Here is a 26,876-nt window from a genome sequence, read left to right as displayed (position 1 = left end):
ATTACACCACATCTCTCTAACTGCTTCCATGCTTGTTGAGAGCTGCAAGAGAATGACTGGAGGTGGCAGTGAGGGGAGGAGCTATATAGAAAGCTCTGCTGTGGGTGATCCTCTTGCAGCTTCCTGTTGGGAAGGAGAATATCCCACAAGTAATGGATGATCCGTGGACTGGATACACCTTACAAGAGAAAAGAGAGGGAGAACAAGAAAGGCAGACCTAAACAGAAGGCACCACCGCTTGAAGAACCTTTCTCCTAAAAGAAGCCTCAGCCAATGAAAAAGTATCAAATTTGGAAAAAGTATGCAGAGAGGACCAAGTTGCAGCCTTGCAAATCTGTTCCACAGAAGCTTTATTTTTGAAAGCCCAAGAAGAGGAGACAGCCCTAGTAGAATGAGCTGTAATTCTCTCAGGAGGCTGCTGACCAGCAGTCTCATAAGCAAAACGAATTATACTTCTCAACCAGAGGGAAAGAGAAGTAGCTGTAGCCTTCTGACCTTTATGCATTCCTGAAAAACAAACAAACAGGGCAGAAGACTGGCGAAAATCCTTAGTCGCATGTAGGTAGAATTTTAGAGCACGCACAACATCCAAGTTGTGCAACAGAGGTTCCTTATGAGAAGAAAGATTAGGACAGAGAGAAGGAACAACAATTTACTGAATAATATTTCAAATCTGAAACCACTTTAGGAAGAAACCCGAATTTAGTATGAAGAACCGCCTTATTCGCATGAAAGATAAGGTAAGGCAAATCACACTGCAAAGCTGAGAGTTCCGAGACTCTCTGAGCAGAAGAGATAACAATAGGAAACAAAACCTTCCAAGATACCAACTTAATATCTATGGAATGCATTGGCTCAAACGGAGCCTGCTGCAGAAAAGAACAAGGTTAAGGCTACAAGGAGCAACAGGTTTAAACACAGGCCTGATAAAAAAATTGTACATCTGGCACATCCGCTAGACGCTAAGTGTAACAAAATAGATAACGCAGAAATCTGACCTTTCAGAGAACTGACTGACAATCCTTTCTCCAGACCTTCCTGGAGAAAAACCAAAATTCTAGGAATCCTAACTCTAAGAGTAGCCATTTGATTCACACCAATAAAAAGGTATTTACGCCATACCTTATGGTACATTTTTCGAGTAACAGGCTTGCGAACCCGGATCATGGTTTCAATGACCGACTCAGAAAATTCATGCTTAGACAGAACTAAGCATTCAACCTCCAAGCAGTCAGCTTCAGAGAAACGAGATTTGGATGGAGGAATGGAACCTGAGTTAGAAGGTCCTTCCTCAGAGGCAACCTCCAAGGTGGCAGAGATGACATCTTCACTAGATCTACATACCAGATCCTGCAAGGCCATGCAGGAGCTATTAGAATTACAGACGCTCTCTCCTGTTTGATACTAACAATGACTCGTGGAAGAAGCGCAAACGGAGGAAATAGGTATGCTAGAACGATATTCCAAGGAACCGCCAGAGCATCTATCAGGGCAGCCTGCGGATCTCTTGATCTCTTGCCGAGACGCCTTCAGATCCAACTACGACACCCCCCCATTTGAGGGTTACCTTGGAGAACACCTGCGGATGGAGAGCCCACTCCCCGGGATGAAATGTTTGTCTGCTCAGGAAATCCGCTTCCCAGTTGTCCAATCCAGGAATGTGGATGGCAGACAACAATTGTGAACTTCTGGCCACTGAATAATCCGTGCCACCTTCTTCATAGCTAAGGTACTCTGAATTCCTCCCTGGTGGTTGATGTAAGCTACTGAGGTGATGTTGTCCGACTGGAACCTGAGAAACCGGGCTAAGGACAACTGAGGCCAAGCCATCAGAGCATTATAAATCGCTCCCCACTCCAAGATGTTTATGGGGAGAGCAGACTCCTCCCGAGTCCATAGACCCCGTGCTTTTAACGAGTCCCAGACTGCTCCCCAGCCTTGCAAGCTGGCGTCCGTGGTCACAATCACCCAGGAAGGTCTCCAGAAGCATGTGCCCTGAGACAGATGCTCCTGAGAAAGCCACCACGGGAGAGAGTCTCTTGTCGACTGGTCTAGATCTATCCTCTGAGACAGATCCGAAGGTCTCCGTTCCATTGTCTTAGCATGCATTACTACAGAATTCTTAAATGGAATCGAGCAAAGGGAATGATGTCCATGGAAGCGACCATCAGACCAATTACCTCCATACATTGAGCCACTGATGGCCGAACAGTAGACTGAAGAGAGGCAAGAGGAGAGAATTTTGGATTTTATGACCTCTGTCAGAAAAAAATTCATAGATAGGGAATATATTATGGTCCCTAAGAAAACAACCCTTGTAGCTGGAACAAGGGAACTCTTTTCCAGATTCACTTTCCATCCGTAAGAACGTAGAAAAGACAACAAGGTCTCTGTATGAGTTTGGTTGTTGAAAAGAGGTGAAATCTGCTCCTGGGAGGGAAAGTTTTGAATACTATTTTGTAACCCTGAGATACTATGTCTGGGACATCTCGTATCCATACTTGAGAAAACAAGGAAAGTCTGCCCCCCACTTGATCCGATCCCAGACCAGGAGCAGACTCTTCATACTGACTTAAGACTCAGCTGCAGGTTTCTTAGATTGCTTCCCCTTGTTTCAAGACCAATTGGGTTTCCAAGAAGACTTGGACTGTTCCTGCTTTGAAGTTACGAAAGGAAAGAAAATTACGTTGACGTCCTTTAGGTCTGTTCTTCTTGTCTTGTGGTAGAAAAACATAAATTATGCTTACCTGATAACTTTCTTTTCTTCAGATGTAAAGAGTCCATAGCTGCATTCATTACTTTTGGGAATTAGGAACCTGGCCACCAGGAGGAGGCAAAGACACCCCAGCCAAAGGCTTAAATACTCCTCTCACACCCCTCAACCCCCAGTCATTCTGCTGAGAAACAAAGGAACAGTAGAAGAAATATCAGGGTGAAAAAGGTGCCAGAAGAATAAAAATACAGGCGCCCCACATAAAAAATACGGGTGGGGAGCTGTGGACTCTTTCCATCTGAAGAAAAGAAAATTATCAGGTAAGCATAATTTATGTTTTTCTTCATAAATGGAAAAAGTCCACAGCTGCATTCATTACTTTTGGGAAAACAATACCCAAGCTATAGAGGACACTGAATCCCAAGATGGGAGGGTGCAAGAGGCAGCCTATTCTGATAGCACCAGGCCTGAAACCACTACCCAACAAAACCCTGCTTCGTCCGAAGCCGAGAACATTAAAAGCAAAAGGCCCCAAGGACACTGACCCGCAGATAGTCTGGAAACCTAGCTAGAGACCGCAAAATCAGACTCAACTGAGCCATTAGTTCTCCAGGAGACACCGTCGCCCAGCGGTCGGCCCCAACCACACACCCCTTACTAGCGAAGGGAACCCCAGCCCAAAACTCCCAAAGGGACAGGGCAAGAAAAAAACAAAGGTAATTGAAAGGACACTACAAAATTCCAGAAAGGAAGACCCCTAGAATGAGCCCAGCTCATAAAGACCCAAATGAGTCCAAAACAAATAAGGGGCGGCAACGCCCAGACCAACATAACACAAGGTCTAGGAACGGGCATCCAAAACGATTTCTACTCTCCACGTCGAGTGTAAGCACCGAAACGACAACAGAAAACTTATTTATCCTCAAGTCGTCAGCACCTAGAATACTGACGTATTCAACACAAATACGTGTAGCAGACCAAGACGAGGTAAACACCTGAGTCAGAAAACTTTACTAAGAAGTAAAATGCGGCCAAACAAGATATCAGATTGTAAAAACTCCAAAACAGAGGGCACCCTCTAGGCAATCCCAGCTGCCAGACCGACACATAGGTCCCAAAGGGGAGAAGTATAGAACCTCAACTAGGCCCATTACACCCCCGCAGAACAACAATCTTAGGACCTTCTCCCAGCTGGGCCAGCCCAAGCATCAGTAGGTCTGAAAACAGGGGAATAGAAGAACCCCGGCACCCGCTCACAAAAGAGCTTAAAAAAACAGCTTCAGCCATTCCACAGAGCTCGGGAACCCCCCCCCCCCCCGAGACTCCATAAAGACAGTCAACAAGGCCAAAGACCCAGAAGAGTCTAGCAACGGCCCATCTCGGCACGGAGTCAACAAGACACCAGAAAGAATAGAACAACCCAGAGAGCATGCCTCTCTCTAAATAGGTTAAACCCTCTGTTCCATCCCTTGAATTCTAGGAAAAGTCCTAAACAAGGCCTCCTTATAGGAGAACAAGCCCCCCTAAGAAAAAAGGGGGCCATTAGAGACAGAGTACCCGCCCACGAGGCACAAGGCCACAGGCCAAATAAGAGAACACTCTCTAATGCAGATAAACCTGAAAGGAATCCCCGGAAACCCTAGCACACAGAAGGGTGCATAAACTGCAGTGGTTATCCCAATAACCCCTCACCTGCAGAACCGAGAAGCCATCAGGTTACTGAAAACCGTCTAAGGGAAACCGTTCATTGAGCGTAGGCAAAGCCAATGATAGCGGTACTCAGGAAATCTGGCCATCGACCAGCTCTACTAGCCAGACCAAAGGTCATAGCCCATACTCGGAACAGGAGAACCCAAACCCGCCCTGGATCCCGAAAAGACCGGCTAATGAGCCCTTAGGCGTTTGACTGCCACAAGACGACCCAAGCAAGGGAATACCACGAGGACAAGGTCACTCGATCAAAAGCTAGTCTCCACCTCCCTATACGAGACAGAGGAGAACCTGAAACTAAGGATATGGAGCATCCCCAGATCCGGAAAACTCCCAAGCAGAGTCAAAAATAATTCTCTTGAAGGGAAATTCAGGTCCCCAAAGGAGACCCAACTCACATGGAGGAACGGACAAAATGCAAAGGGTCTCAAAAAGAGAGCAATCCTCTCCTAAAGGGAAACCCAGGGCCCCATAAAGAGACTTAACCCACATGGGGAAGTCCAAAGGTCTTACTGACCAGAGAACCCCGGAAGGAACAATTCCTAGAGCATCCGAAAGCCCAAACCGCCTTAAACCAGCGCTAAGGAGGCGCTAAACCTCCAATCCTCCCACGTGAGGAAGAATACTCTAGGTCCCGAGAGACTTGGAAGCAAAAGGAGTGACACAGCGGAACGCCGCTGACCCAGTCAACCAACTTGAAGGCTCAATAAGGACTGAAACATTCCTTCCAGCCTCACGGACCCACAAATAATAACGTAAGCACTCAGCGCCGCGACCGGGCCAGCCAGGCCGAACAGGCGTCACATGTCTGAACAGGCCACGAGACAGAAGATCTGATCCCAAACAGGACCAGCCTCCAACAGGGCCATAACTGTTAAGCTGCCTAAAGCATCCCTCAGAGGGGAAGAGAATAACAGACAAAACATAGGACTAACATGTCCCTTAACAACTTCTGCAGAAGTAACAGCGAGAATCGATCCCAGAGATAGTTCCCGAAGGAAACATATAATCAAAATAAAAGTCATCCTAACCGGATAAAAGAAAATATAAGGCAGCCCGTAGGCAAACGCCTAAGAAGAAACAGGCATACCTGCAGGACCAGCCAAACAGAACCCTGATCTTACAACAAAAACTGGGAAGGATCTTAATAACCGACAATATGGAGTTTACATCATTCCCACATGTCTAATTAGGAGAACCATTCGAAGCAGAATACTGCGGATTCCTGTATCCATTAAGGACAGGATCCTCTAATAACTCAAAAACGTGTCTGAGTAAAACGCGAAGGCGCGCTATTCTGTAACAAAAGGCACAACACTCAGGGACAGCTACACCCACAGGGAACTGTATAGGCCCACCCAAGGCCGGGAGACCCGGGACAATCGGGCACGAGCACAAACGCAAATAAACGTCTGGGCTCTGCAGACAAATAATCGCCAAAAATATGTAAAAGCGAAAATGAGCTGCAACCTCCGGGGGGAAGAAGCCACCCTGCAAGGAAGGATAAACATAATCTGGGTTACCCGCATGTGTAGTAGTAGGGAGCGGTAGGGAACTCGCCTCTCGGAGGACAGGACGCCCAGAGGCGGATGGCTCAGCGGACCCTTGATTCCCCGAGCCCAAGTAACAAGGCGCTCTAATATGGCATATCGAACCTAACTGATTGACCTGTGTCAACGGGGCCAATTTGCATTCTTCACAAGTCGAAGAATCTGAAATTTTAACAGTCTCAGCATCAGAATCCTCCATAACTGGATAGAGAATATATAAATATGGACTAAAGAAAAATCTAAACGGCACCTGACACCCGCAATGGCTGAGGCACTCACCTCCTCCTAGAACCAGACACTAGCAGACCAGAATTTTTCAGTTGCCACACTGTCAGGAATGCGGAAATGGGAGACCAGAACGTTAACATGTCTAGCCACAAGGTGAACCATACAGTCCAAAAAAAGCACACCCAAACATAAGGTTGCATCACTTCCAAAGGCCCCTATGTTCTAAGCCAAGAGCCCAGTTAACACTACACATAAGCAAATTGAATCACATAACAAACATGATTAAAAACCCCCCTGTTCAATAATCCCCCTCGGGAGATATTAACCCTTGATTCCAAGAACCAAAGGAGCCTCACTGAGGCCCTATCCTTTATACTTAATAAGTTCCACAGGATAGTACCTTACAGAAAACAAATAAGATACAGTACATTCAGATGAAGTAACATGAAACAATCTTACCGGAATCTACGCCATGGAACAAGAACATGGCCCTTCAAGTGTGAAGAATAGTAGCAGCGCCTCCGCCATGGACTTGAGAGAAGAAAGCAGGCAGCGAAGCGAAGTTCAACAATGCCGATTGATTGTGGAGCTGTTAATATGAGTCAGGATGGTTTCGCAGAAAGACTCTCTCTGCATCTCCGAACTCTAACTTTCATCCAGGCTCTCACTGAGAGGCTGACAGGATTCCTTAAAACTCCCATCCCATGTTGAAGAGTACTACCCTCCATAAGAGACCAAACAAACTTCTGACACTTCTCTGCCAACCTCCTGGGACGAAAGGCAAAGAATGACTGGGGGATGAGGGGAGTGGGAGGAGTATTTAAGCCTTTGGCTGGGGTGTCTTTGCCTCCTCCTGGGGGCCAGGTTCTAAATTCTACTTTAGGCACCATGTGCCATGAATCTTTAATGAAGTCAGCAACAGGAAACATCTTTTTAAACATGGGAGACGGGTATCCCTGGTCTCTCCCATTCCTGTGAAATAATCTCCGTCACATGGTCTGGAACAGAAAACACTTCCACAGATGAAGGAACATCATAGTATTTATTAAGTTTACTAGACTTCTTAGGGTTGACAATGACAGAAGTATCAGAGTCGTCCAAAGTAAAAAATCTTATTTTTACACTCTATAGTTCTAGCTAGGCAAGCAGCACAAAATTGCATAGGCAAAACAATGTGTGCCTCTAGGCATAATAGACATTTGTCACAAGCAACTGATTCTTGATCCATTTAGAGCAAAAGAATTCCCCAAAAAATAATGAGATAATTTTTTTTATTTATAATGAAAACTAGCGTCTCTTTAAGAGATTCTTTTTTACCTCAGAGCGCTATTGCAATGAAAACAAAATCAAATACAGGCAAGCTCTACACCCCAGATACACTGGGGTGCCCAACCTGACCTCCGGAAAACAAACTAGCAAGGAGAGACAACCCCGCACCCTCCTGGCTCCCTCTCAAGATCAGCAATGTAGGAAAAGAAAAGACGCTGTTCCGCTTAGAGATTTGAAAGCAAAAGAGCGGGTCACATGACCATCCGGCCAAAGTAAATCCGCAGCTAAAATTGAAAGTGTGCGTACTGAAAACAGACCGGCATTAGTATAACAGAAACAAAAACGATCATCACCAACTCACACTATGTATCTTGTGACCGTAATGCATTTTCACAATTTACATGCTCAAAGAAGAAAATGCTGCGGCAAGCCCTCTAAAAAATATAAATATCTAAGTGAGGTTGTTTGAAATACACAAAACATATCCCCATAAATGAGCCACAAATACAGGCTAAACTTTAGCAGTCTCTAAGTCACATTACCCAGTGCCTGCACCCTGCCAATAAACATCTTAAACAAAGGATATAACATGTCCCAATTTTCTTAAAGTTGCAGCTCAATCTTTATTAAATGCACCGTCTCCAATACCTAGAAGACAAAAAAGGTACTTACCTGCAATCTAGCTATCAGGCAGGACGACAGCTTACAAGGTGTGAGAGGACACATACTCCTTACAGAGACCTGTAGAAAAAGAATGAACAGAGTAACCCACTCTGGCTTTCTATAACTAGGGAAGCAATGTGTTAGGAAACAAAGTAAGGACTACCTCACAACTTCCTAACTGCTTAAAGGGACATAAAACAAGTTGAGATAGACAAAATATAATAATATGCACATTAAATTACTTTACCTGCAAATGTATAACCCTTTCTTTTAAGTTTCTGAAATGTACAGCTCTAACTCCCCCCACACAATTCCTTTTATGGCTGTAGCTATATCCATTGTTGTTTTGGTAAAATGCACAAACGGATTGGGATTATCTGCTGGGCATGCCTAGAAGCTGTGAACTCAGTTGAAATACAAAGCCTGTGTCTAAACACTGATAAGAGGAGTGGAGCACAGTGTCCAGACAGCATTGCTATTTTAAGTATTTTTGAAAATTATTTTAAAATACTTCCCAACAATTTTTTATGCAAACTATTTTTACTTAATTAGCCCTTTCAGGATATGCACAGATCTCAACCTGTTTTATGGCACTTTAAACGCAACCACTACTCTATTTAAGAGATTAACGTAGACTCAGCTAAACCCCAAATCCTTGCTTGCAGGGAAACTACCCAAAAAGGAATTAGTTTCATCAGACACCAAACTTCACCTCCTCCATTGAAAGAGGCAAAGAGAATGACTGGGGATTATGGGTAGGGGAGTGACACTTAACAGCTTTGCTGTGGTGCTCCTTGCCTCCTTCTTCTGGCCAGGAGTGATATTTCCACTCGTAATTGGAATGACGTTGTGGACTCTCCATATCTTTTACAATGTTTCTCAACCATGGTCTTCAAGTACCCCCAACAGACTAGGTTTTCATTATAGCTGAACTAGAGCACAGGTGACATAATCAGCTGATCAGTAACCATTTTTACTAACTTGCTCTCATCCCATCAGCTGATTATTTCACCTCTGCTCTAGTTCTGCTATAATGAAAACCTGGCCTGTTGGGGGTACTTGAGGACTGCAGTTGAGATACACTGATCTTGTATATCTCCTCTCACCTGTATCTCCAGATCAGCTATACGCTGACGCATTTCAGCAACAGCCGCCATGCTGTCCGCTTCTCTCAGGCGCACCGCCATCACCTCTTCTTTATTCTGGGAACAGAAAGTAAAAGTAATCCATCATTTTTCCTGAGACACATTTTAAAGCACAAACTAATTTATTTGTTCAGTATACAATATTAAATTTCACGCACTTTACATTCCGTTACTGCATGTTGCCTCTTATTTTCATCCATCTGGGTTTGCAGAGCCTTGTTTTGAGCAGCTTCACTGTTCAACTTTTCTTTCAGTTCTTTACACTCCTTTTCAAGTCGTGATAATTGTTTCTCATATAATATTTCCTGCAAGGAAAACCCAAATAATGACGCTTTCTGTTGTGACATTGGACTTAGTGAGATAGATTTTGTCTACATTAGGTCTTTATCTGGCTCTTACTAGAGCTGGTGATGTGTCATAGCTGTCATCTGCTCTACAGACTCATTCTATCTATATTATTGACAGGTACTAACTAGCTTTCACTTGTTAGTAAACTATTTGATATAAACATATGCGTTTCTGGTCTTCCAGTCACCTCTTCTTCAGCTTTATCTTCAAATGTTTATCTTCTGTACATTCTTTTTTTAAAGAGCCATAATAGTCGGAAAATGACAGAACAGGGCTCGACAAACCCAGGAGCCTGGGAGCCACTGGCTCCTAACTTTTTGGGTTATTCTCCATGTATCTATATTCAAATTCGACTGTCTGGCTCCTAAATATTCTTACTGGCTACATTTTTTATTTTTTTTTTATAAAAAAACAAGCTTTATTGTTTGAAAGACATACAACAAAATCAAGGCAATTATATGGAAATGGTCGAGATTACATACAGTTACTGAATCAATGATTCTGTCAACCTGGCTACAAATTTTGAAACAGATTTGTCAAGCACTGCATTAGAGCATGTCATTTTTCGACTATTATGGCCCTTTCATTCATGCCTATTTCTCTTAATTCATATATCTCTTCTTTAGAGCGATAGAAAGGTAAAATTGATCATTCAATTTGAAATAAGCATTTTTGCAAAATAATTTCATGCTACTAGTAAAAATGATTACTGTTTTTCTGCAGCATACACACATATCCTGTGAGGCAAAACTTAAGTCTTCAGAAGCCATACACAGCACTGCTGACTCTCTGAACAGGCATGGTGTTTGAATACAGGTGCACAGGCCCTCACAGGATATGTGTGTATGCTGCAGAAATGTTTTTTTGGCTAATAAACGTATATTGCAAAATGCTTATATTTCAATGTCTATGATTACGGTCCTGTGTGACCGAAACTGGTCAGACGTTTGACTGGCTACGTTTTGTATCTCCTATCTTTTGTTTTGATGTCTCCATGGTATGGCTTTTTATCCGGTATTTGAATAAATACATTATTTTTAAGAAGTTTGAGGACCAGAAGTTTCTTCTTTTGCTCTTGATGCTTATATTTCATATTGAAATGCACATTTCCCTTTTGACCTTTCTATCTCTTTAACTTGAATGTCCCCCAGTTTTTCACCCCAAACTCAACAGTCCCACAACACACTTGACTGCCCTTTTTCCAGGTTTAATTTCCACCTCTTTCCTACCTCTTCTATTTCATCATACTTAATCCTATTCTGTTGTCTTTACCTGGTTTACACATGACAAATATCTGCTCCTTTTTTATTTATTCCAAAAGATAAAACAAACCCTATAATGCTATGGACTGGAAATTCGTTTTTTTGTGAAATTGAAAGATACAGTATAAGAAATATGTAACAGTAATGTCAATATTGTTTTTGAAGTCTGTATTATATGTATCTTTCCTGGCCTTTATATGGACACTAAACCCACATTTTTCTTTACCAATTCAGATAGAGCATGCAATTTTAAGCAACTTTCTAATTTACTCCTATTATCAATTTTTCTTCGTCCTCTTGTTATCTTTATTTAAAACGCAGGAAAGCTAAAAAGCCAGCCCATTTTTAGTTCAGACCTGAGTTACGCTTGCTTATTGGTGGCTAAATGTAGCCACCAATAAGCAAGCGCTATTCAGGGTGCTTAACCTATAATGGGCCAGCTCCTCAGCTTCACTTTCCTGCTTTTAAAATAAAGATAGCAAGAGAACAAAGAAAAATTGATAATAGGAGTAAATTAGAAAGCTGCTTAAAATTGCACGCTCTATCTGAATCATTAAAGACAAAATGTGGGTTTAGTGTCCCTTTAAGTCTATGATGTTTATTAATAAGTAGAGAGCCAGACAGTCACCATTGCAGACCTTTGTAATTTGGGGCTAGCAAAGGTGGCAATAAGCTATTATGTGTAGATGGTGGGAGGTGCTTCTGCAGGTTTTTTTTTTCTGTACACTCCACTTTATGAGATCCGATCCCTTTTATGCCAGGTATGTGGCCAAACATCAGACCTCAGACTGTATTCATGGACCATAAATCCTCATATGCTAACTGTATAAACCATCATCAGACCTCAGAGCTGATGGATATCCTAGGAACCCCATATATCAGATATAAACCCAAACCTCAGTTCTCTGAGAAGATGCATGTCCTCTGTAAACTCCCTAAATTTCAGACCAAGTACTATGTTACCAAAAATTAGCTATCAAATAGGTGAAACCACTGTATGTCTGCTATATGTCAAAAAGCAAAAGCCTTCAGACCAGACGTATAGTCCTAGAAACCACTGTTTATCATCTTTACACTCAGACATCAGATCAACCCCTTTATGCAAAATACATCATCATTATTCACTTATAAAGCGCAAACATAATACCTAGTACTAGACCTATGCATTCGGCTTTAGACAATAGACATATGTCAAAAATAACATATTGTTTGTTATTCGTAGCATTCTTTCAAAAATGATTAAGTCAGTCATTGCACCATTTGATACAATACTTCTCTGCAGGTGGTAAAAGCTTGCCAGAAGACATAGAATGGGGGGGGGGGGGGATTAATGAGGGAAGAAGTGAGACATCTTTGAATTTCACACAGGTAGCTGTGTGTGACAGACTATATCCCCTGTCCTAGTATTGTCATTTTCCAATACTGCAGCCAGCACCAGTTTCTATGATCAAATTTGCTTGTTCACTTTTTATCATTTGTTGAAGAACATACCAAGGTAGAGCATCCGTGCTCTACTAGAAGCTAGCTGGTGATTGGAGGCTGCACATATAAGATGAGCCAATGGATGAGGTATAAATTTTCAGCTAGTTCTCAAGAGTGCATTTCAGCTTCTGACCTTACTATTCAAAATAAGAGGAGAATGAAGCACATTTGATAAGCATGAAACAGCTTTCTAATTTACTGAATTAACGTTTAACTTTGACTTTTAAGTCATTTAAAATGTATCCGTTTTCCACCCATGCTGTAACAGATGCTTTTAAGTGCACTGCAACCACAAAATGTAACAGTAGTATCCCCTTGATACCAGTTACTGGCCTTGACCAGACATTTGCGCACGTAGCTGACAGAAACATCATTCAAATTGAAGTTTAAAGTCAGACTAAAACCATCACATGAGTAAAAATAGGTCAGGAGTGATTTTGTTTAACCATTTACATAACCTCAAAAAGAAAAGTAATTCTAAATCAGACAACCCTCAAATTTCTAACATTACTGCATCTCTTATTTTCAGTAAGCAAAAGGTTCAAAAGGGGTTCTTTATAACATTCATAAACTAAAATTTTAAGGACTGTGAAAAGCCATTTGGGCTGACTCCTAATAAGATACAATAAGTAAGTAGAATCTGTCTAATCTGATCTTAATGACCCGCGTTTATACAATCTACTACGCAAGTGTGAAAAAAACAGAATTTATGTTTACCTGATAAATTACTTTCTCCAACGGTGTGTCCGGTCCACGGCGTCATCCTTACTTGTGGGATATTCTCTTCCCCAACAGGAAATGGCAAAGAGCCCAGCAAAGCTGGTCACATGATCCCTCCTAGGCTCCGCCTTCCCCAGTCATTCGACCGACGTAAAGGAGGAATATTTGCATAGGAGAAACCATATGATACCGTGGTGACTGTAGTTAAAGAAAATAAATTATCAGACCTGATTAAAAAACCAGGGCGGGCCGTGGACCGGACACACCGTTGGAGAAAGTAATTTATCAGGTAAACATAAATTCTGTTTTCTCCAACATAGGTGTGTCCGGTCCACGGTGTCATCCTTACTTGTGGGAACCAATACCAAAGCTTTAGGACACGGATGAAGGGAGGGAGCAAATCAGGTCACCTAAATGGAAGGCACCACGGCTTGCAAAACCTTTCTCCCAAAAATAGCCTCAGAAGAAGCAAAAGTATCAAACTTGTAAAATTTGGTAAAAGTGTGCAGTGAAGACCAAGTCGCTGCCTTACATATCTGATCAACAGAAGCCTCGTTCTTGAAGGCCCATGTGGAAGCCACAGCCCTAGTGGAATGAGCTGTGATTCTTTCAGGAGGCTGCCGTCCGGCAGTCTCATAAGCCAATCTGATGATGCTTTTAATCCAAAAAGAGAGAGAGGTAGAAGTTGCTTTTTGACCTCTCCTTTTACCAGAATAAACAACAAACAAGGAAGATGTTTGTCTAAAATCCTTTGTAGCATCCAAATAGAATTTTAGAGCGCGAACAATATCCAAATTGTGCAACAAACGTTCCTTCTTTGAAACTGGATTCGGGCACAAAGAAGGCACGACTATCTCCTGGTTAATGTTTTTGTTAGAAACAACTTTCGGAAGAAAACCAGGTTTAGTACGTAAAACCACCTTATCTGCATGGAACACTAGATAAGGAGGAGAACACTGCAGAGCAGATAATTCTGAAACTCTTCTAGCAGAAGAAATTGCAACCAAAAACAAAACTTTCCAAGATAATAACTTAATATCAACGGAATGTAAGGGTTCAAACGGAACCCCCTGAAGAACTGAAAGAACTAAATTGAGACTCCAAGGAAGAGTCAAAGGTTTGTAAACAGGCTTGATTCTAACCAGAGCCTGAACAAAGGCTTTAACATCTGGCACAGCTGCCAGCTTTTTGTGAAGTAACACAGACAAGGCAGAAATCTGTCCCTTCAAGGAACTTGCAGATAATCCTTTCTCCAATCCTTCCTGAAGAAAGGATAGAATCTTAGGAATTTTAACCTTGTCCCAAGGGAATCCTTTAGATTCACACCAACAGATATATTTTTTCCATATTTTGTGGTAAATTTTTCTAGTTACAGGCTTTCTGGCCTGAACAAGAGTATCAATGACAGAATCTGAGAATCCTCGCTTTGATAAGATCAAGCGTTCAATCTCCAAGCAGTCAGTTGGAGTGAGACCAGATTCGGATGTTCGAACGGACCTTGAACAAGAAGGTCTCGTCTCAAAGGTAGCTTCCATGGTGGAGCCGATGACATATTCACCAGGTCTGCATACCAAGTCCTGCGTGGCCACGCAGGAGCTATCAAGATCACCGATGCCCTCTCCTGATTGATCCTGGCTACCAGCCTGGGGATGAGAGGAAACGGCGGGAATACATAAGCTAGTTTGAAGGTCCAAGGTGCTACTAGTGCATCTACTAGAGTCGCCTTGGGATCCCTGGATCTGGACCCGTAGCAAGGAACCTTGAAGTTCTGACGAGAGGCCATCAGATCCATGTCTGGAATGCCCCACAGTTGAGTAATTTGGGCAAAGATATCCGGATGGAGTTCCCACTCCCCCGGATGTAAGGTCTGACGACTCAGAAAATCCGCTTCCCAATTTTCCACTCCTGGGATGTGGATTGCAGACAAGTGGCAGGAGTGAGTCTCCGCCCATTGAATGATTTTGGTCACTTCTTCCATCGCCAGGGAACTCCTTGTTCCCCCCTGATGGTTGATGTACGCAACAGTCGTCATGTTGTCTGATTGAAAACCGTATGAACTTGGCCTTTGCTAGCTGAGGCCAAGCCTTGAGAGCATTGAGTATCGCTCTCAGTTCCAGAATGTTTATCGGTAGAAGAGATTCTTCCCGAGACCAAAGACCCTGAGCTTTCAGGGGTCCCCAGACCGCGCCCCAGCCCATCAGACTGGCGTCGGTCGTGACAATGACCCACTCTGGTCTGCGGAAGCTCATCCCCTGTGACAGGTTGTCCAGGGACAGCCACCAACGGAGTGAATCTCTGGTCCTCTGATTTACTTGTATCGTCGGAGACAAGTCTGTATAGTCCCCATTCCACTGACTGAGCATGCACAGTTGTAATGGTCTTAGATGAATGCGCGCAAAAGGAACTATGTCCATTGCCGCTACCATCAAACCTATTACTTCCATGCACTGCGCTATGGAAGGAAGAGGAACGGAATGAAGTATTTGACAAGAGTTTAGAAGTTTTGTTTTTCTGGCCTCTGTCAGAAAAATCCTCATTTCTAAGGAGTCTATTATTGTTCCCAAGAAGGGAACCCTTGTTGACGGAGATAGAGAACTCTTTTCTACGTTCACTTTCCCTCCGTGAGATCTGAGAAAGGCCAGGACAATGTCCGTGTGAGCCTTTGCTTGAGGAAGGGACGACGCTTGAATCAGAATGTCGTCCAAGTAAGGTACTACTGCAATGCCCCTTGGTCTTAGCACCGCTAGAAGGGACCCTAGTACCTTTGTGAAAATCCTTGGAGCAGTGGCTAATACGAACGGAAGTGCCACGAACTGGTAATGCTTGTCCAGGAATGCGAACCTTAGGAACCGATGATGTTCCCTGTGGATAGGAATATGTAGATATGCATCCTTTAAATCCACCGTGGTCATGAATTGACCTTCCTGGATGGAAGGAAGAATTGTTCGAATGGTTTCCATTTTGAACGATGGAACCTTGAGAAACTTGTTTAGGATCTTGAGATCTAAGATTGGTCTGAACGTTCCCTCTTTTTTGGGAACTACGAACAGATTGGAGTAGAACCCCATCCCTTGTTCTCCTAATGGAACAGGATGAATCACTCCCATTTTTAACAGGTCTTCTACACAATGTAAGAATGCCTGTTTTTTATGTGGTCTGAAGACAATTGAGACCTGTGGAACCTCCCCCTTGGGGGAAGCCCCTTGAATTCCAGAAGATAACCTTGGGAGACTATTTCTAGCGCCCAAGGATCCAGAACATCTCTTGCCCAAGCCTGAGCGAAGAGAGAGAGTCTGCCCCCCACCAGATCCGGTCCCGGATCGGGGGCCAACATTTCATGCTGTCTTGGTAGCAGTGGCAGGTTTCTTGGCCTGCTTTCCCTTGTTCCAGCCTTGCATTGGTCTCCAGGCTGGCTTGGCTTGAGAAGTATTACCCTCTTGCTTAGAGGACGTAGCACTTGGGGCTGGTCCGTTTCTACGAAAGGGACGAAAATTAGGTTTATTTTTGGCCTTGAAAGACCTATCCTGAGGAAGGGCGTGGCCCTTACCCGCAGTGATATCGGAGATAATCTCTTTCAAGTCAGGGCCAAACAGCGTTTTCCCCTTGAAAGGAATGTTAAGCAATTTGTTCTTGGAAGACGCATCCGCTGACCAAGATTTCAACCAAAGCGCTCTGCGCGCCACAATAGCAAACCCAGAATTTTTCGCCGCTAACCTAGCCAATTGCAAAGTGGCGTCTAGGGTGAAAGAATTAGCCAATTTGAGAGCACGGATTCTGTCCATAATCTCCTCATAAGAAGGAGAATTACTAGTGATCGCCTTTTCTAGCTCATCGAACCAGAAACACGCGGCTGTAGTGACAGGGACAATGCATGAAATTGGTTGTAGAAGGTAACCTTGCTGAACAAACATCTTTTTAAGCAAACCTTCTAATTTTTTATCCATAGGATCTTTGAACGCACAACTATCTTCTATGGGTATAGTGGTGCGTTTGTTTAGAGTAGAAACCGCCCCCTCGACCTTGGGGACTGTCTGCCATAAGTCCTTTCTGGGGTCGACCATAGGAAACAATTTTTTAAATATGGGGGGAGGGACGAAAGGTATACCGGGCCTTTCCCATTCTTTATTTACAATGTCCGCCACCCGTTTGGGTATAGGAAAAGCTTCGGGGGGCCCCGGGACCTCTAGGAACTTGTCCATTTTACATAGTTTCTCTGGGATGATCAAATTCTCACAATCATCCAGAGTGGATAACACCTCCTTAAGCAGAGCGCGGAGATGTTCCAACTTAAATTTAAATGTAATCACATCAGGTTCAGCTTGTTGAGAAATTTTCCCTGAATCTGAAATTTCTCCCTCAGACAAAACCTCCCTGGCCCCCTCAGACTGGTGTAGGGGCCCTTCAGAAACAATATCATCAGCGTCCTCATGCTCTTCAGTATTTTCTAAAACAGAGCAGTCGCGCTTTCGCTGATAAGTGGGCATTTTGGCTAAAATGTTTTTGATAGAATTATCCATTACAGCCGTTAATTGTTGCATAGTAAGGAGTATTGGCGCGCTAGATGTACTAGGGGCCTCCTGAGTGGGCAAGACTGGTGTAGACGAAGGAGGGGATGATGCAGTACCATGCTTACTCCCCTCACTTGAGGAATCATCTTGGGCATCATTTTCTCTAAATTTTGTGTCACATAAATCACATCTATTTAAATGAGAAGGAACCTTGGCTTCCCCACATTCAGAACACAGTCTATCTGGCAGTTCAGACATGTTAAACAGGCATAAACTTGATAACAAAGTACAAAAAACGTTTTAAAATAAAACCGTTACTGTCACTTTAAATTTTAAACTGAACACACTTTATTACTGCAATTGCGAAAAAGTATGAAGGAATTGTTCAAAATTCACCAAAATTTCACCACAGTGTCTTAAAGCCTTAAAAGTATTGCACACCAAATTTGGAAGCTTTAACCCTTAAAATAACGGAACCGGAGCCGTTTTTACATTTAACCCCTTTACAGTCCCTGGTATCTGCTTTGCCGAGACCCAACCAAGCCCAAAGGGGAATACGATACCAAATGACGCCTTCAGAAAGTCTTTTCTATGTATCAGAGCTCCTCACACATGCGACTGCATGTCATGCTTCTCAAAAACAAGTGCGCAATACAGGCGCGAAAATGAGACTCTGCCTATGATTAGGGAAAGCCCCTAGAGAATAAGGTGTCCAATACAGTGCCTGCCGATATATTTTACAAAATTCCCAAGATTAAAATAATTCCTCAAGGCTATGGAGTATAAAATATGTTTATATATGAATCGATTTAGCCCAGAAAATGTCTACAGTCTTAAAAAAGCCCTTGTGAAGCCCTTATTTACAGTCTGTAATAAAAATGGCTTACCGGATCCCATAGGGAAAATGACAGCTTCCAGCATTACATCGTCTTGTTAGAATGTGTCATACCTCAAGCAGCAAAAGTCTGCTCACTGTTCCCCCAACTGAAGTTAATTCCTCTCAACAGTCCTGTGTGGAACAGCCATCGATTTTAGTAACGGTTGCTAAAATCATTTTCCTCTTACAAACAGAAATCTTCATCTCTTTTCTGTTTCAGAGTAAATAGTACATACCAGCACTATTTTAAAATAACAAACTCTTGATTGAATAATAAAAACTACAGTTAAACACTAAAAAACTCTAAGCCATCTCCGTGGAGATGTTGCCTGTACAACGGCAAAGAGAATGACTGGGGAAGGCGGAGCCTAGGAGGGATCATGTGACCAGCTTTGCTGGGCTCTTTGCCATTTCCTGTTGGGGAAGAGAATATCCCACAAGTAAGGATGACGCCGTGGACCGGACACACCTATGTTGGAGAAAATATAACAATTTTGTACTGTGCTTGCTTCTGGAAATAGAACCATCCAGCTGCAAATTGTATTTCATTTTTATGTCTGTAAATATAACAAGTTGCATAACCTGAACAAATGTTCTATTTCCTTTAAGCTGTAACCTTGAGAGTGTATCTAAAGACAGATCTTGTACTGGCAAAAATCCCCCTAATCTGTCATTCCAATATCCAGAATTATTCTGAAATGCAGACTTTTTCATTAATATTTTTTTTTAAATAAAATTATTGAAAATTACCATTTTTCCCCACCAGTAAGTCACAATCTTCTCTGCCTGCGTCTTTGGTTTGGTTTTTGTATTCTAAAATGCAAATTATAGGCTATATTTATTTAAAGCAACAACTATTTCTGATTACAGTACTGTGTGCTTTCTGGTGGTACTATGTATACAAAAGTATTACAAATGATATATAAAACTACCTTTAGGTTGCATGTATATGCTGTATTATCACATGTAAACATTGCCTAAATGGCATAATGTATTGTGGTTTACACTTGCTATTCCCTCTTCAAGCTGTCTCATTTTACAGATGCAAATATACAACTATTTCAAATTGCTAACTTTTTCTGGTCCCAAGCAGTTTGGATAGAGGGTTTTGCATCTGCACTCATTGTGCCCAAGGCCAACCCTCCTTTTGTTTAATATTGTTGCTGTAAGTATTCTTATGTACCATCTTATAAATAATGAAAACCCCGCAAATTCTGTAAAGTAAATGTTGCAATCTATGTATTTTACCATTATGAATGTAATGTACCTTTGTTAAAGGGATAGTCTAGCCAAAATTAAAGTTTCATGATTCAGATAGACTCTAGATAGTTGCTTAAAGGGACATTAAACACTAAATACATGCTAGATAGAATGATGCATTCAAAGAAAAGATTAGTCCATGACTAACATGTAGATGTATTTTTTAAAGTTTCATTAGTTGTTTAAAAAGTGACAAAATATGTGTAAAGTTTTAGTGTCTATAAAACACTGGGAGCTGCCATGTTGTAACTTGTGTTACCTTCTCTGCTGTGGCCAATTAGGGTCAGTTATAAATAGGTCACTAGGTCACCAATGGTTGTGCTGGATTTAACAGTGTTCTGCACTTCCATTTCTAACAGGAACTGAAAAGCTCACAATTTCAGAATGGAATTACAGGCAAAGAGGACAAAATAAATAATGAAACTATATTGCAGAGTTGTTTTATTATATACAGTTTATCATTTTATATTACCATCTCAAAGTGTTTAATGTCCCTTTAAAATAGCATGCTCTATCTGATAGAGCATGCAATTTTAAGCAACTTTCTAATTTACTCCTATTATCAATTTTTCTTTGTTCTCTTGGTATCTTTATTTGAAAAAGCAAGAATGTAAGCTTAGGAGCCGGCCCATTTTTTAGTTCAGCACCTGGGTAGCGCTTGCTGATTGGTGGCTACATTTTGAACCAAAAAACAGAATTTATATCTTACCTGATAAATTCCTTTCTCCTACGGTGTGTCCGGTCCACGGCTTCATCCTTACTTGTGGGAATATTCTCTTCCCTAACAGGAAATGGCAAAGAGGCACACAGCAAAAGCTGTCCATATAGCCCCTCCTCTGGCCCCGCCCCCCCAGTCATTCGACCGACAGTTAGGAGAAAAAGGAGAAACTATAGGGTGCCGTGGTGACTGTAGTGTATAGTAAAAATATTTAAGCCTAACAAAAAGCCAGGGCGGGCCGTGGACCGGACACACCGTAGGAGAAAGGAATTTATTAGGTAAGATATAAATTCTGTTTTCTCCTACATAGGTGTGTCCGGTCCACGGCTTCATCCTTACTTGTGGGAACCAATACCAAAGCTTTAGGACACGGATGAAGGGAGGGAACAAGTCAGGCGCCCTAAACAGAAGGCACAACGGCTTGCAAAACCTTTCTCCCAAAAACAGCCTCCGAGGAAGCAAAAGTATCGAATTTGTAAAATTTGGTAAAAGTATGCAGTGAAGACCAAGTCGCTGCCTTACAAATCTGATCAACAGAGGCCTCGTTCTTGAAGGCCCATGTGGAAGCCACAGCCCTAGTAGAGTGAGCTGTAATTCGTTCAGGAGGCTGCCGTCCGGCAGTCTCATAAGCCAAGCGGATGATGCTTTTCAGCCAAAAGGAAAGAGAGGTAGCAGTAGCTTTTTGCCCTCTCCTCTTACCAGAATAAACAACAAACAAGGATGAAGTTTGTCTGAAATCCTTAGTTGCCTCTAAGTAGAATTTTAGAGCACGGACCACATCTAGGTTGTGTAACAAACGTTCCTTCTTTGAAACTGGAAATCGGACACAGAGAAGGAACAACTATTTCCTGGTTAATATTCCTGTTGGAAACCACCTTTGGAAGAAAACCAGGTTTGGTACGTAAAACTACCTTATCTGAATGGAAAACCAGATAGGGAGTAGAACACTGCAAAGCAGATAATTCAGAAACTCTTCTAGCAGAAGAAATAGCAACCAAAAACAGAACTTTCCAAGATAGTAACTTAATATCTATGGAATATAAGGGTTCAAACGGAACCCCTTGAAGAACTGAAAGAACTAAGTTTAGACTCCATGGAGGAGTTATAGGTCTGTAGACAGGCTTAATTCTAACTAATGCCTGTACAAACGCCTGTACATCTGGCACGACTGCCAGTCGTTTGTGTAACAAAACTGACAGCGCAGATATCTGTCCTTTTAAAGAACTGGCTGACAAACCTTTATCCAAACCCTCTTGGAGAAAGGAAAGTATTCTAGGGATTTTGACTTTACTCCAAGCAAAACCTTTGCACTTGCACCAACAGATATATTTTTGCCATATTTTATGGTAAATTTTCCTAGTCACTGGTTTTCTGGCTTGAATCAGAGTATTTATAACCGAATCAGAAAACCCACGCATAGATAGAATCAAGCGTTCAATTTCCAAGCAGTCAGTTGCAGAGAAACTAGATTTGGATGTCTGAATGGACCCTGAACTAGAAGATCCTGCCTCAAAGGTAGCTTCCATGGTGGAACCGATGACATATTCACCAGATCTGCATACCAAGTCCTGCGTGGCCACGCAGGAGCTATTAGAATCACCGAGGCCTTCTCCTGTTTGATCCTGGCTACAAGCCTGGAAAGGAGAGGGAACGGTGGAAACACATAAGCCAGATTGAACGACCAGGGCGCCACTAATGCATCCACCAGTGTCGCCTTGGGATCCCTGGATCTGGAGCTGTATCGAGGAACCTTGGAGTTCTGACGAGACGCCATCAGATCCATATCCGGGTTGCCCCATAGTTGAGTTAACTGGGCAAAGACCTCCGGGTGGAGTTCCCACTCCCCCGGATGGAAAGTCTGACGACTCAGATAATGCTCCTCCCAGTTGTCTACTCCTGGGACGTGAATTGCAGATAGATGGCAGGAGTGATCCTCCGCCCATTTGATGATCTTGGATACCTCGCTCATCGCCAAGGAACTCTTTGTTCCCCCCTGATGATTGATGTACGCAACAGTCGTTATGTTGTCCGACTGAAACCTTATGAACCTGGCTTCCGCTAGTTGAGGCCAAGCCAGGAGCGCATTGAATATTGCTCTCAGTTCCAAAATGTTTATCGGGAGAAGAGACTCTTCCCGAGACCATAGACCCTGAGCTTTCAGAGAGTCCCAGACCGCGCCCCAACCCAAGAGGCTGGCGTCGGTTGTGACAATGACCCATTCCGGTCTGCGGAAACTCATTCCCTGAGACAGGTGATCCTGAGTCAACCACCAGAGAAGTGAGTCCCTGGTTACCTAGTCTACTTGAATTTGGGGAGACAAGTCTGTATAGTCCCCATTCCACTGTTTGAGCATGCACAGCTGTAATGGTCTTAAATGAATTTGAGCAAAAGGAACCACGTCCATTGCTGCAACCATTAGTCCTATTACTTCCATGCACTGAGCTATGGAGGGCTGAGGAATAGAATGAAGAACTCAACAAGCGTTTAGAAGCTTTACCTTTCTGACTTCTGTCAGGAAGATCTTCATTTCCACAGAATCTATTATTGTTCCCAGAAAAGGAACCCTTGTGGACGGTGACAGTGAACTTTTTTCTATGTTCACCTTCCACCCGTGAGATCTGAGAAAGGCCAACACAATGTCTGTATGAGCCCTTGCTTTGGAAAGAGACGACGCTTGGATTAGGATGTCGTCTAGGTAAGGTGCTACAGCAATGCCCCTCAGCCTTAGGACCGCTAGAAGGGACCCTAGCACCTTTGTGAAAATTCTGGGAGCGGTGGCTAAACCGAATGGAAGAGCCACAAACTGGTAATGTTTGTCCAGAAAGGCGAACCTCAGGAACTGATGATGAGTTTTGTGGATTGTGATATGCAGATACGCATCCTTTAAGTCCACGGTAGTCAAATATTGACCCTGCTGGATTGTCGGCAAGATTGTCCGAATGGTTTCCATTTTGAAAGATGGAACTCTGAGGAATTTGTTTAATATCTTTAAATCCAGAATTGGCCTGAAAGTTCCCTCTTTTTTGGGAACTATGAACAGGTTAGAGTAAAAACCTAGACCTTGTTCCCCTGAGGGGACTGGGTTTATCACTCCCATCTTTAATAGGTCTCTTACACAATGTAAGAATGCCTGTTTCTTTATCTGGTCTGAAGATAAGCGAGACAAGTGGAACCTTCCCTTTGGAGGAAGTCCCTTGAACTCTAGAAGGTATCCCTGGGAGACTATTTCTAGTGCCCAGGGATCCGGAACATCTCTTGCCCAAGCCTGAGCAAAGAGAGATAATCTGCCCCCTACTAGATCCGGTCCCGGATCGGGGGCTACCCCTTCATGCTGTCTTGGTAGCAGCAGTAGGTTTCTTGGTCTGTTTACCCTTGTTCCAGCCTTGCACGGGCTTCCATGCAGGTTTGGGCTGGACAGCGTTACCGTCTTGTCTAGCGGCTGTAGAGTTATTAGCCGGTCCGTTCCTGAAATTGCGAAAGGAACGAAAATTAGACTTGTTCTTAGCCTTGAAAGGCCTATCCTGTGGGAGGGCATGGCCCTTACCCCCAGTGATGTCTGAAATAATCTCCTTCAATTCCGGCCCACAAAGGGTCTTACCTTTGAAAGGAATATTAAGTAACTTAGTCTTGGACGACACATCTGCCGACCAGGATTTTAGCCAAAGCGCCCTGCGCGCTACTATAGCAAAACCTGAGTTTTTCGCCGCCAATTTCGTTATTTGAAAAGCGGCATCCAATATAAAGGAATTAGCTAACTTTAGTGCGTGAATTCTGTCCATGACTTCTTCATAGGAAGTCTCCTTCTGGAGCGACCTTTCTAATTCCTCGAACCAAAAAGACGCCGCTGAGGTGACAGTAATAATACACGTAGCTGGTTGAAGAATGAAGCCTTGCTACTACAACTAAACACCACAAACTCTTTACCATCCCCGTGGAGATGCTACTTGTTCAGAGCGGCAAAGAGAATGACTGGGGGCGGGGCCAGAGGAGGGGCTATATGGACAGCTTTTGCTGTGTGCCTCTTTGCCATTTCCTGTTAGGGAAGAGAATATTCCCACAAGTAAGGATGAAGCCGTGGCCTGGACACACCTATGTAGGAGAAATGGGCTGGCTGCTTTTTCAAATAAAGATAGCAAGAGAACAAAGAAAATGTGATAATAGAAGTAAATTAGAAAGTTGTTTAAAATTGCATGCTCTATCTGAATCATGAAAGTTTAATTTTGACTAGACTATCTCTTTAAGCATTATGTAATATTTAGATGCTTTATAATCAACGGCTCATAATAAAATACTAACTGCTAAATTTATTTACAATCCTTTCAGCCATTTCAGTTGTAGAAATGGCTCATTATTTCACTGCTTCTTTTAGTGATCAAAGACTTACTGCCTGATGAGGTTGTTTTAGTAACATCAATAGATGTGGTTAAAAAGGACTAGATGCTTTTGTTTGGCAATGCAGGATATAAAACGGATATATAATAATACTGACAGTACAGCAGCTTCTTGAAGGACTTCCTCTTTGATACACAATTGGGAATCACTTCAATTTGGGTTTTGCTTTGTTTTTTTCTTGTTTTTTTTTTTCTTTTTGGATCAACAGTAGTAGCAGGAATGTGTGAAATGTCAAACTTAAGTCTTATTTCAACATTTATTACTATGTAATGTTAAAACCATTTTATCGAAGCAAACCCTTTCTTTCATGTAATTGGCAAGAGTCCATGAGCTAGTGACATATGGGATATACAATCCTACCAGGAGGGGCAAAGTTTCCCAAACCTCAAAATGCCTATAAATACACCCCTCACCACACCCACAATTCAGTTTTACAAACTTTGCCTCCTATGGAGGTGGTGAAGTAAGTTTGTGCTAAGATTTCTACGTTGATATGCGCTTCTCAGCATTGTTGAAGCCCGATTCCTCTCAGAGTACAGCGAATGTCAGAGGGACGTGAAGGGAGCATCACTTATTTGAATACAATGATTTCCCTAACGGGGGTCTATTTCATAGGTTCTCTGTTATCGGTCGTAGAGATTCATCTCCTACCTCCCTTTTCAGATCGACGATATACTCTCAATTTACCATTACCTCTACTAATAACTGTTTTAGTACTGGTTTGGCTATCTGCTATATGTGGATGGGTGTCTTTTGGTAAGTATGTTTTTATTACTTAAGACACTCTCAGCTATGGTTTGGCACGTTATGCAATTATATAAAGTTCTAAATATATGTATTGTACTTATATTTGCCATGAGTCAGGTTCATGTATTTCCTTCTGCAGACTGTCAGTTTCATATTTGGGAATGTAAACACTTTTAAGAAATTTATTTCTTACCTGGGGTTTAGTCTTTTTTCAATTTGACTATTTTTTGCAATTGCGGGTGTTAGGCCCGCGGGTGCGTCAAATGTTAGACTTTATTGCGTCATTTTTGGCGCAAACTTTTTTTGGCGCGAAAAAATACGTTTATGACGCAACGTTGTCATTTCCGGCGTCATACGTGACGCCGAGACCTTTCACATGCCTGCGTCATTAGTGACGCAAGTGTGTCATTTCTGGTCATTTTTGGCACCAAAAAAGTTTACGTTACGTTGTGCGTCATACTTGGCGCCAATTTTTTTTCATTATTTCTATACCCCATTGATGTTTGCCTCCTGCTTTCTTTTCTATCAAGAGGCCTATGCTTTTGCATTTTTTCCCATTCCTGAAACTGTCATTTAAGGAAATAGATAATTTTGCTTTATATGTTGTTTTTTCTCTTACATTGAGCAAGATGTCCCAATCCGATCCTGTCTCTGAAGTTTCTGCTGGAACATTGCTGCCTGACATCGGTTCTACCAAAGCTAAGTGCATTTGTTGTAAAATTGTAGAAATTATTCCACCGAATGTCATTTGTAATAGTTGTCATGATAAACTTTTACATGCAGATAGTGTTTCTATCAGTAATAGTACGTTGCCAGTTACAGTTCCTTCAATTTCTAATGTACATGATATACCTGTAAATTTTAAAGAATTTGTTTCTGATTCTATTATGAAGGCTTTGTCTGCATTTCCACCTTCTAATAAACGTAAAAGGTCTTTTAAAACTTCTCATTTAGCTGATGAAATTTCAAATGACCAACAACACAATAATTCATCCTCTTCTGATGAGGATCTATCTGAAACAGAAGATCCTTCCTCAGATATTGACACTGACAAATCTACTTATTTATTTAAAATAGAGTATATGCGTTCTTTATTAAAAGAAGTGTTAATTACTTTGGATATTGAGGTAACCAGTCCTATTGACGTTCAGTCTAACAAACGTTTAAATGCTGTTTTTAAACCTCCTGTGGTTTCCCCAGGTGTTTTTCCCATTCCTGAGGCTATTTCTGATTTCTAGGGAATGGAATAAGCCAGGTACTTCCTTTATTCCTTTTTCAAGGTTT

General features: G+C 42.4%; 1 protein-coding gene across 6 annotated transcripts in view; it reads right to left on the bottom strand.

Moving 5' to 3' along the window:
• The window catches only part of LOC128663629 (EVI5-like protein), a 281,215-nt gene that overhangs the window by 38,357 nt on the left and 215,982 nt on the right, over positions 1–26,876 (bottom strand). For 3 of the 6 annotated variants that reach the window (XM_053718046.1, XM_053718048.1, XM_053718047.1), the window contains 3 exons: positions 19,226–19,288; positions 9,437–9,583; positions 9,240–9,335 (listed from right to left, as the gene is read on the bottom strand). In XM_053718046.1, coding sequence (XP_053574021.1) covers positions 9,240–9,335; positions 9,437–9,583; positions 19,226–19,288 — 306 coding nt within the window. The remainder of the gene's footprint in view (positions 1–9,239; positions 9,336–9,436; positions 9,584–19,225; positions 19,289–26,876) is intronic. The other 3 variants (XM_053718049.1, XM_053718050.1, XM_053718051.1) reach the window with 1 other exon arrangement.

Source organism: Bombina bombina, chromosome 6 (assembly GCF_027579735.1).
Source record: "Bombina bombina isolate aBomBom1 chromosome 6, aBomBom1.pri, whole genome shotgun sequence".
In the NCBI taxonomy this organism is placed as follows: Eukaryota; Metazoa; Chordata; class Amphibia; order Anura; family Bombinatoridae; genus Bombina; species Bombina bombina.
The sequence above is the reverse complement of the archived record's forward strand: the minus strand, read 5'-3'. Positions and strand labels throughout refer to the sequence as shown.